This window comes from Pogona vitticeps, chromosome 6 (assembly GCF_051106095.1).
Source record: "Pogona vitticeps strain Pit_001003342236 chromosome 6, PviZW2.1, whole genome shotgun sequence".
Lineage (NCBI taxonomy): Eukaryota > Metazoa > Chordata > Lepidosauria > Squamata > Agamidae > Pogona > Pogona vitticeps.
This window is the reverse complement of record NC_135788.1, coordinates 75,231,785-75,243,805: the sequence shown is the minus strand read 5'-3', so window position 1 is coordinate 75,243,805 and position 12,021 is coordinate 75,231,785. Positions and strand designations below refer to the sequence as shown.

Here is a 12,021-nt window from a genome sequence, read left to right as displayed (position 1 = left end):
TCACTCCACTTGATCCATATTTGAGGGGAAAGAGTTGTTTTTATTTAGAGAGCTTAGTCCTATGTAAGTAGAGGCTCCCCTCCATCCATTTAGGGAGTCAGAGTGGAGTTCAGTGATTAGCACTTACAATAAACAAATTGCCAAGAAGCGAAAGCACAATTGCCATTTCATAAGACAGAAACCTTCCATCAAACCTAACTACTGTATATGCTGACTAGTGCCCATTTTAAGATAGGTACTGTACTGCCTTCTTTGTTTGGGAAATACTGGTTCTTCTTCGGGGTCTCTGTGAATGCACACAATAGAGTTTCTTCTGTGCCTGCACAGACACTATTGGGATCTTCTAGAGCAGTGGTTCTTAACCTTTTTGAAAGAAACGCCCCCTTGAGCCATTGAGGAAGTTATCATCGCCCCCCTCCCCGCGGTGATATTTTATTTATTTATTTGTTTGTTTGTTTGTTTGTTTGTTTGTTTGTTTGTTTAAGACACTTAAATCCAATGACCCCTGAAAACAAAATTAAATTCCAAGAAAATGAAATGCCCCCAAAAAGTAACATTTAATGATTTAGTTGCAAGTGAATTTTAAGATGAAAAAAAAAAAGAAATATAAAAAGGGCATTAAAACAAATGCAGGAACTAAAAATTTCAAGACAAAAGGTCTGAAACTAAATTAAAATTGGAAGAAAATATATATTCATGCACACTGTAAAAAAGCTGCATCCATCTTCACAGGTTTGGCTTGCTCCAGCGCCCCCCTACCGCCCCCTTCTGCTCCAGCGCCCCCACGCCGCCCCTTTTCATTCTACCACCCCCCTGAAAAATGAAATCGCCCCCTGGGGGGCATTATCGCCCAGGTTAAGAACCACTGTTCTAGAGCTTCAGCACACATTTGCCAGGACCACCCCCTTTGGTGCTCATGCTCTGCCCATTCCAGAGAATGCCTCAGTTCCTTTTGTGCTGCCACTGAGATTGCCTCTCTCAGTTGCAGAGCTTGACTTTCCACTTTGAAAACTCCTCTTTTTTCTTTGTCTTTTGTCCATTCTTCTTCTCCATGCGTTTTTCCTCCTTAAAAGAGAGAGGCTATTTTTTTCCTCATTCACTGCCCTTTCCCCTTTGCTGCCTTAACATTTTATAGCCTCCTTGGGCCCCTTCAAGAGGTGCTTCCTGCCCCAACAAAGTATCTCTTTTAGTGTGCTTCTACACTATGGTATTGTGCTCTGAATAGAGATCTTAGAACAGCGTCTAGTGTGGCTGAGAAGGCCAATTCGAGAGTGACAGTCCCTTCCACACTGAAGACAGATACAATCTGTCCCTGTCCAGCTCCCTGGTTTTACTGGTCTCAGGACTGCCTCTTTGCCTAGGCCTGCTGGACAAGGGTCTCTTCAAATTGGGGAGAGGCCATGATGCACTGCCTGCCTCCAGGCTGAACGCTCAGATGTCAGGGTTTCCCATCTGTTGAGGTCCATTCCTAAGGCCTTCAGATCCCGCTTGCAGATATCCTTGTATCGCAGCTGTAGTCTTCCTCTGGGGTGATTTCCCTGCACTAATTCTCCATACAGGAGATCTTTTGGAAATCCAACCATCAGCCATTCTCACGACATGCCTGAGCCAACATAGACGTCGCTGTTTCAGTAATGTATACATGTTAAAAATTCTAGCTTGTTCTAGGACTACACTATTTCAAAGAGTGGCTGTTGTTCCGTACATGTCTCCTGCAACTGTCTGAGGGAAAATATCATGTCAATGGTGGATGTATTAGCTCGAAATCCACACTGTGATTCTAGATAGACTGTGTGCAAGCACCTGGAGTCTCTTCAGCACAACACGGGCAAGCAGCTTCCCTACAACGCTGAGATGGCATGGTAATTATTGCAGTCACCCATGTAGCCTTTGTTCTTATACAATGTGACAATGTTTACATCCTTCATGTCCTGTGTTACTCCACCTTCCCTCCAGCAAAGACAAAAGATTTCACACAGCTCAGTGGTGATGATCTCTTTACAGCAGGGATGTTATCCTTCCCAGGTGCCTTGCTGGAGGTGAAGGAATCCAAGGCTGCTTTTATTTCTGCTAAAATTGGTTCGTTGTCCAACTCTTCCAAGACAGGCAAGCACTCAAATGTTATTTAATGCCTCTTTGGTTACCACATTCTCTCTGGAATATAGCTCGGAGTAGTGCTGCACCCAGTGTTCCATCTACTGTGCTCGGTCCTGGATGATTACACCTATAGCAGACTTCAAAGGAGCAGATTTCTTCTGTATTGGACCTAAATCCTGCTTGATACCGTCATACATTCTCTTGATGTTACCTGTGTCCACTGCTATGTATATCTAAGAGCAGAGCTGAAGCCAATAATCGTTAGAACATCTGGCAGCCTGTTGGACTTAGCTACAAGCAACTCGAAGAACCTTCAAGTTGTACTCACTAGGGCAGGCTTTGTATGTTGCTAGAGTTTTCCTCTTTTCCTCAATGGCTGGCATAAACTCCTCCTAATGGGCTTCAAACTGTCTTTTGGTCTTTTTAGTAGTCTTACCAAATGTGAACAACATGGTGCTATAAACAGCATGCTTGAAATGTTTCCATCATTCAGGTGCATTTGCATCAGCCGGGCTGGAAGTGTTTCCTCAAGCGCTTGGGCAGATTCCTCCACTTTTCCCTGATTGTGAGTCTTACTGATGTCCATACATGGTCTTCTTTCCTTTTTGTGTGTGATACAATCACTTTATTCACAGTTTTACTCTGATATACTCCAGGGAGTATCAGTATCACAATCAGCACCCTGATAACTCTGTGTGATCGTAATGCTAGGAAGGCTGGAGCATCTAGTGAGGATCAAATCGAGCTAAGACCGCCAAGAAAAAAAGTCTACTTCAGAGTTTTTGGGACACAAGGATAAACACCCCTTGACTTCACAACCTGCTGACAAGATAACCTTACCATCTCTGATTCCAGAGGAATGCCAACAGGAGAAAGTCTCTTTAGACTCTGCATTGGGACTAGAACACCCCTCTTCCATTATCTAGCTACGTACCATCCCCTCTATTCAATCAATCATCTGATTAGGGAAATACCTCGTCTGAGGTCACTTCAGTGCTGCAGTCAGCACATACGAGCCCCAGATCCCAGGGATGCACAATTTCTAGCCATAATTTGGATTCGGCATTGACCATTGGTGAGCTTCCTCTGCCTTGTAAAAGATCTAACTACCCGTTACACTGAGTCCCATCAGGCTCATACCATACCTAGGGCACCCATGGTCCAGGATCCTCAATATTGATATCAGCATCCTAAATGAGTTAGGCTATATGATCAGTCTATCTGCTACAAGCCTGAGCTCAGATACTACATGGATGAACCTGTACATCCTCAGTATCATCCAGAGTTTTGGCAGCATTTTTATTACTACCAATCTGAGTCCTCCTTGGCATCACCATCATCACCACAATATCAGACTCAGCTAGAGACACTTCAAGAACTTTTCTTGAAAGAAGACTTGTAGCATGCCCCGCCGACATCGAGACGGAGTCATCATCTTCATTCCAAGTGGTCTCCTCCACAGCAGGAAGACCTCCAACCACCTTCAATGCTCAAACAATCCCATTGCACCTTGCTGACATCAAAACGGAGTCCTCAACTATTCTGTCCCAGGTCCAGTATTCATCTCTGCAGATCACCACGACTTACAGAAGGCCATGGCAGTCTGCCTAAACAAGCTCCATACCCACAACCTTGAGTGGTCTCAGGCCAATGCAGTATTCCTCCAACTGTGTCACTGCTGAGGCAATCCTGACGTAGACATCTTTGGTACTGCTGTAAATGTGAAATGCACGTGCTCCAGAGGAGGTTTGTCTCAGATCCCTAGGAGATGTGTTTATGACTAAGTGGTCACCAAGACTGTTGTATCTTTTTCCTTCTATACCACTTATTCAGTCAAACTCTGCCAAAACAGATCTGCTCATCCTGTAAGATCTTCTCAGGCTGAGAGAGTGAGATTCCTAATGCCAAGAAAAGACCAGAAAATGACAACCAGAAACCAGGCCATCTTGGCAGTTGCTCCACAACTTTGGAACAGCCTCCTGCAAAAAATTTGTCTGGCTCTTTCACTGGGAACCTTCAAAAGGTTATTAAAAGCATGATTATTTATACTGGCCTCCCCAGATTTTAAAACATCCTGAAACAATAGTGCTTTTAATAACTAACATTCAACCCTTCACCATGCTTTTATTAATGTATTTTGTTTGGTTGTTATTGACTATTTCTGTTTTTTATTTTATTGCTTTTATTACTGCATTTGTAAACAGCAACGAGTGGCCTTGGTAGCCAAATGGACAGTATAAAAATCAAATAAACAAACAAAACAGGTCAAATGCCATACTTCTAGTCCCATAGTGGCCCTGGCAACCATGTTTCACAACCTGAAGTTCTTAACAAACTACTTTCTCTGCTTACCACTGCTGCTGGATCTCCTAACTCAGGATCAGGGCCAGGTATTTCATCCAGACCTACAGACTCTACGCCTCACATCCTGGGAGATACTCCCTCTATAGCCCATATCTTGCACAGAAGCCCTCCACAAATCTGTTATACTTCTCTTCTGCCTGTTGTGCCAGTAACATTGGATGTTCTCCTAGCATTCCTCCTCTGTCTCTTTAAACAAGGACTTTCTCTCTCCACTCTCAAGGTATACATTGCAGCTATTGTTGCACACCAGTCTGAGAATTTGGAGCCATCTTGCTCTTCCACCATCCCACTTTCAAGAGGTTTCTCAAGGGACTACACCTCTGCCCATTCTGTCACTCACCAACTCCTCTACGGTCCCTGCAGCTCATCTTCCACTGTCTGGCACATCCCCCCTTTGACTCATGAGAGAGGTCTTAGCCTTTATGACTATTTTCCTTGTTGCCATCACCTCCCGCTCGCAGGGCCAGCAAAATTGCTTCACTCTGGATGGACCCCCTGTTCCTTTAGTTTCACTGTGACAAAGTCACCTTTTACCCAGACCTAAGGTTGTCTCAGATTTCCTGTTGTTACCTATTATCTTTCCATCACCTTCCAACAATCTTGAGGGCTCCTTAAATTGACATTTGTCAAGCCCTTGCATTTTACATATCATGTACTTCGTCTTTTCACAATTCCAAAAGACTTTTTGTTAGTTTCTGTGGCTCCACTAGAGGATCCCTGGTTTCTTCTCAAACTGTATCCCACTAGATTGTGATCACAGTTTGTCTTGCTTATGAACTGGCTGACATGCCTCTTCCAGTCCCATGAAGGTGTGAGTCCACAAGAGCCATCACTGCCTCCATTGCCTTTCTCAGAGACATCAGTCTACCAGATATTTGTATTACTGCCACATGGTCCCAGCCTTCCACATTTGCCACTCACTACAGGCTTGATGTCCAAGCCAAGGTTGACGCTGCGTTTGGTCACACAGTGTTAGCTTCGGTTTTCCCATGGCAGCCCACCGTCCGGTAAGTCAGCTTGCTAGTCACCCTATTGTGTGCATTCACAAAAACCACAACGAAGGGAGAGAGGTTACCTACCTGTAACTCTGGTTCTTCGAGTGGTCATATGCAAATTCACCACATCCTGCCCATCCTCCCCTCTGTCCATCACGTATGTCTTATGCTTACTTGATACTAGTGGACTGTTCATCAGCAACTGAGGCATTTTCCAGGATGGGCGGAGAAAACACACCCAACAGGGGCAGTCCTGGCAAATGCTTCCTAAAGGTCTAGAAGATTTTGAGAGTGTCTGTGTGCAAGCACAGAAGAAATTCTATTGTGTGAATTCACAGATGACCACTTAAAGAACCAGAGTTACAGGTAGATAACTTCTTTTTTATTCATCGGGAATTCTAGAGTAGTGTCATGTGGAATTTATTGTAACAGTAGTACTTTTCCAAATATTTCTATTCAATATCTGTTTTTCCAGGAGATGGTTGGACTAAGCATGGGGGTCTGACAGAGGGACTTGCAAAGTTACAGTCCCTATTACAACAGGTGCCAATTACTTCACACACCCGTGCTGATTCATCTGACTACCGACTGAGGAGGAAAACTTCTTTACATGGCCTGTACTCTAACGATCTTGCAACAGTGTCTGCTCTTAAAGGTTCGCTTGCCTTTCAACCAGGAAGCTTTCATTCTGGAATGAATAAGTGGATGAAAGAATTCAACCAGTCTGCTTCGACTTATTTCCAGTCAACCCCAGCTGAAGAAGAGTCTCCCCACTTTAGATCAGCACGAAGAAACTACATGACAAAACGTAATCAGGATGGTAACATAGATAGTAGAATAAAAAGCTGGGATAAAGTAAAGGAGTCACATGATTCAAAAGCACATCCTCTTAACCTCATCTCATATCCTCCTCCAAAACGTTATCAGGCAGGTTACCCTTCAGAAAGAAAATCCTCAAGGTATCATGATGAGCATGGAAATAGAAATGAGATGCCTTCGCCTTCCTGTTCTTCTGAAAGCAGGGGGTCTAGCTGGCCACAACAACCAGACTACCATCGATCAGTCCCTGACAACAATCTGGGATCTTATCCCTCTTCTTCTAGTGGACGCTCACACAGAAATTACCACCAGCAGAATGCACAACTAGATCGTGTAATGGATGGTAACAGCAGTGATCTTATTACCAACATTATGAATCAGATTCGAGGACAGGATGCTGCTACATTGGTGAGCATACTCGAGCAGTTGCTGCCTCATTACCCGGATCTTCAAAGTAAGTGAAATACTTTTATTTTCAAATAAAGGAGGCTGAATAGTGAGGTTGGGTATAGACTGCCTGCCCTAGAGAATGCTTCATGTAGTGAACAGACAATTGGATTAAGCACTGGTGATATTTGTATATGAATATCCCCCCACAGGTGGAAATAACGAGGGTCCAGCCCTATAGGGCTGGGCTGTCCACTCACCATTCCGCCACTGACGCGAGCTCAGTGGAGCCTTCCTGTCACGCTGTTGTCCTCAATGGATTAGCCACTCTGTGACCTGGCAGAGGCTTGTCATCCCGCCTCCTGCCAGGAGTGGCTAATCTATTGCGGACAACCGTGTGATAGGAAGGCTCCGTTGAGCTCGTGTCAGTGGTGGGATTGTGAGTGAACCAACCCTCATAATTTCCACCTGTGTGAGGATATTTGTATATGAATACCCCTATCTCTAACAGGGACAAATAGTATCTTCTTCTGGGTTCTGCAGACTGTTGTTCTTCCTTGCAAGAGGAGAGCCAGTGAGGATTAAGGAAATGAATGCAGCTGAATTGGTGATTAAATGGTTGACCAAAAAAAAAGTGAATGCTTATGTGAGGGTGTGGAATCTTCTTCACCCAAATGGCCCTATTTATTATCAGAAACAGCCTGGGGTGGGACATGTTGCAGTTTTGGATGAGATGAAAGGCAAAAGAGGCAAGCATATACATAGCAGCTTATTTTACCTTGAAAGGTTTTATTCCAAGTTAAATAGCTTTACAAAGTGGCATTTTCACATTTAGAATTAATAGGTCGCATTATAAATGCTGGTATCATGGCGAATATGGTGCAGTTAATTCTGTATGGGAACCTAAGACTGGGACAACCAAAGAGTGGAATTTGATCCACGAGCCTAGGATGTTCCCAAACCTTCTACTGCACTTTTCAGTATTGGATACATAGTTATAGTCTGATAAACTGTGTGATAAGAGAAAAATTACAAAATTCTTAGCTGCCATGAGCATTTGAAAAAAGTTCAAGATTGAAGTCAGTTTCAAAAATGCATTGTTGTAAAAGCCAGTAGGGTATTCTGCATTTAATTTGTATTTCACACATCTTTAAATTTTGATGCCTTTATTGTTTTACTTCTCAGATAGGTTAGCAATATGAAATGTTGACCCTACAGTCAGCTGCCATTTTTGTGAAATAAATATTTGTCATAATATAGTCACACATGTAGTCACACATAAATGGTGGAAAATCAGTGATCACCATTCACCTCTAAAGCATGTGTGTAAGCATCTTCCAGAAATCCCACTCCTAACTATGTATGATCTCATCAACCTACTGCATGTGAACTTCTAGGCCAAAGGGGGTGTCTACCCCCATTCTTACACAACTATATTTCCACTGTATTTTCTGATATCCTAGTAAAAGAGTGCTACTATTGTTATTTTCAGAGTGACGTTAAACTGGTAACTTTTTATTTTCTCCTAGAAATAAATATTCATGCACTCGCCCAAGCTCTGAGTGAAATGAATTAATCGGCAGAAACTACTGAAAGTAGATCTTCTTTCTGGAGAAAGAGGCCTCTAGAAGACTTAGACAAAATCCAATGTGTTCTGCATTACAATGCTTAAAGGTAGATATGTTAGGGTTTCTGGAGTGTAATAGAAGCAAAGTGAACCTGATTGTTATAAATATGTTTCCTGAAGTCTGTTAAACCCTTGTCTCTTGTTGTTTTTACTTACAAATGTAACATTTCGCACATTACTAAGAGAATTCTTGACAGTATCCTATTGTAAAATAAAAATAATTTTCCAGAATTGTCAGTAAATTCCTTTTTACTTCATATCACCCCTTAACCCACCATCTTGGAATCCAAGTACCATAAATCTATAAATACCACTTTTATTGTCCGGCTTAATGAGAGACAAGATATGTTCTTTGGATTTTCTTCCTGTTAAAAGACAAGAAGCTTGCTTCAATAGTGTCAAATGACAAGCCGCATTTATTTTACATAGTGAAAGTAACATAATTTTAATGCATTCCATATAAGCCTACTTATAATAGATGTCTGTGATTCCTTCTTATTTCAATTTATTGCTTATGTACTATCACTAGATAAGACAAGCAGGGAAGAATACTAGAAATATAGAAGGACTGTGGAAGAAGAGTATGCCCTGCATGCTCTGCAGCTTGTAGTTATGCATGCTGGAGTTCATCTATTGAAAGCAATGGGCTGTCCATGCACACACGGGAATAGTGAACTTTGTGCAAACGCCAAATGATAAAAAATAAGTAGGCAACAACAACAACCTTTATTGGCATAAAGAAAAGAACAGATTAAAACATACAGTTAAGTAAATAATTAAAATAGTAAGGAGGGGGGGAATGAGACCGCAGATGCTTAGGGGAGTCAAGTTAGTTTTTTGAGGACTGGGAAGTGAGAACCTGTGCAAGGAACTCAGCTACTAAAGTTGTTGTTTCAAATAAGTAGGCTTATGGCCTCAGTTTTCATTTATCAGTCTGTGTGTCTCAGCCAGTAGTACACAGAATAAAAAAATGACAGGACTCAAATGGATTCTTTTCCATCAAAGTCCCCTTCAGCATTTCCTGCAACTTTAGTGCTCAAAGGCCTATGATAATTACTAGAGATGGGGTATTTGTATGGATGGGGAGGGGAAGGATATCGCCACCACAGGTGGCTGGGCCCTTTGGACCCTTCCCCAGAACCATCTTGGTCTATTCACCAGGCTTGGTGTGGCACATGCAGCCGTCATCAGTAACATCATTCCAATTGTGGAAGTAGCCTGATCGGTGCTTCCCAGTGGTGCTGACCATTCAGCAGCTGAGCTTGGAGATTCGTCATCCTCACAAGAGTGGTCAGCAACACAGGGAGGCTGGAAAGCGCTGACCAGGTTATTTCTACAACTGGCATGATGTTACCGAAGACCATCATGCGAAGCCTGGTGAACTGACTGGGATGGTTCTGGGGGGAGGGAGTGGACCTGTCTGTCACCTGTGGTGTTTCATTTTGTATTCATATCTAGAGGGATATGAATATGAAGCTCCCATGCATACCATTACCACTGCTCGTAACGTCTAATGAGGTTACCTTGATTTGCCTCCTGAGTAGACAAGTCTCATTTTCAACCAACCTCTATGTCTACAATAGCAAGCTAATGGTTCCAAAGGTGACATATTTCCTAACGAGAAAGCAACCTCTCACAGCTCTAGCAGGGGACCCACCAATATGTAACATGAAACATCATTCATGGTCTTGGTGGTGTAACTACTGGTGTTGCTCAAGATCTCAATTTTGCAAATATTCACCATCATCCTGTTCCTGTAGCCCTGCTCTTGTCATTCAGGCTGGGAAGTTCATTATGTTGTCTTACACCACCTGGTATCATTCCCTGTTTTTATTGGGATCATTGCTCACCAGTTACGTTCCCTCTTCTTGATAACCTGGCATGGCATAATCAGCATTGGTACCTGGTGGCCAACCAACAGCATCAGCACCAGCATATGGGGGGAGGGGGAACAAAAAAATTGTAAGTAGAACTGGACCTCAGATCAGCATCAAATTTGGCACAGATTGAGCAGGAAGTCTGCTCTTGGTCTGTGCTTAATTTGGGGAGATTTGGGTTAGGGCTTTCGAGTTGTGATTTTTTAAAAATAATTTTTATCCCCTTGCAGAACCAAGCAACCGTTTCAACAGCTCTTAAAAAAGAGATGAAAAACAGATAAGACAAAATTTGCATACCTGGGGAATAAAACCTGTTTTAACTTTTTTTTGTTTTGTCCACAGGAATTGGGCCATTGATGGCTCTAATTCAGACCCTTTAATTACTGCTTTTAAACCCCAAAAACTTCTGAAATCTCTTTTTAAATAATTTCTACGAATTCTGGAAAAATTATTTGCATAGCCTTCTGGTTAATCAGAATGTGTCTGGAGTCAGCCTACAAGGCAGGTGTCTGTCACTTTTAACATTGGCATGGCTTTCAGTGTGAAATAAATCATTTAACTCCTTCCTGGCCACACATTCTTGGCTCCTTCCTGTGGAAATATTTTAAAAGCTATTTAAAAAAATAAATATACAGAAACTCACTCATTTAAGCTGTGAAATTACTATTTTTTTCCCTTTGTGGCTTTGAATGATCTCAAAGCACGTTTGACCCAGTTTACTTGTAAGTTGACCCAGTTTTACAGATCCATATGATTTATCTGATTTACTCATAACTTAGTAATTTTCTAAAAATTTTTGATGTTATCCTCCCTAAACCAATGCCAGAACATAGATCCTTTTTGCACCCACAGACTACACCACAGTGCATGGTTTTGCAGTGGTGCAAAATATGTATTTCATGCATGGATCCTCATAGATTCCCACGATTTTTAACTCGAATGATCCCCAAACCACTGTCCAGTCACAGACTCCATTTGTACTCATAGATTAAAACAGAAACCATGACTCCAGATACATTTTGATTGGTCAGAATGCAATGCTAAGCAAATAGTTCAGTCATTTAGAATGTTCACATTCCTGCTATATGTGCATGGCACAACAGACTCAAGTTACTCATTTTTGCTCCAGTGATTGACTTGATTGAGCATTCTGATTTAGTATCTCTACTAGAGATGGGGATGAAATGCCAAAATGGGGCTTTGTCTTGGTTCATGGGTCATCAACTTTGATAACCTATGAACCACAAATTGCCCCCATGGATGAACGAACCACAAATTAATTTGTCTGTTGGGTCTTTTTTTAATAAGATACCCCGTGGTGCATCTAAAAAAAAGCCCCCCCACCCACATAGTCCGCTACACCCCCTTCCCACTGCCACTTACCTTCCCAGCTGCTTTCTACTGCTCTGTGGTGGCTTCTGCCAAAACAGAAGCTAGATTGCTGGAACTGTGGTTTGTGTTCCAGCAGCTTAACTCTTGCTAGGAGCAGTGGGGAGGGCTTCCCTTTAGAAAAGCCTGACCGGGGTGATTTCCCCCACCCTGCTGTCTTTGCACAGATAGCAGGGGTGGGAGGTCACTTATGTCAGGCTCCCCCTGTCTTTTTATGCTGCAGGTGTATAGAAAGACAGGAAGCTTGAGCAAAGTGATCCCCCCCTGCGCTTTTCGTAAACGGGGATGGGATTCCCTTCAGGCAGGCTTTAGCGAGCTGCCTTAAGGGAAAACCCCTCTCTGCTTATGCCCCCAAGGAACAGATGATCTGCAGGGGTGTAAGCAGATAGGGATAGACGAAGGGATGGATATAAACGGGTTATATTCGTTGCTTTGTATTCATTAGGCTCTCTGGACCTCAAGAATA

The 12,021-nt window shown here is 42.7% G+C and overlaps 1 protein-coding gene across 3 annotated transcripts in view; it reads left to right on the top strand.

Annotated features, from left to right (window-relative positions):
- LOC110085764 (uncharacterized) overlaps window positions 1-8,520 on the top strand; it is a 50,986-nt gene extending 42,466 nt beyond the window's left edge. For all 3 annotated transcript variants that reach the window (XM_073003896.2, XM_078377602.1, XM_078377603.1), the window contains 2 exons: window positions 5,932-6,729; window positions 8,192-8,520. In XM_073003896.2, the coding sequence (XP_072859997.2) occupies window positions 5,932-6,729; window positions 8,192-8,238 (845 nt within the window). In that variant the 3' untranslated portion in view covers window positions 8,239-8,520. The remainder of the gene's footprint in view (window positions 1-5,931; window positions 6,730-8,191) is intronic.
- Window positions 8,521-12,021: the final 3,501 nt, after the last annotated feature.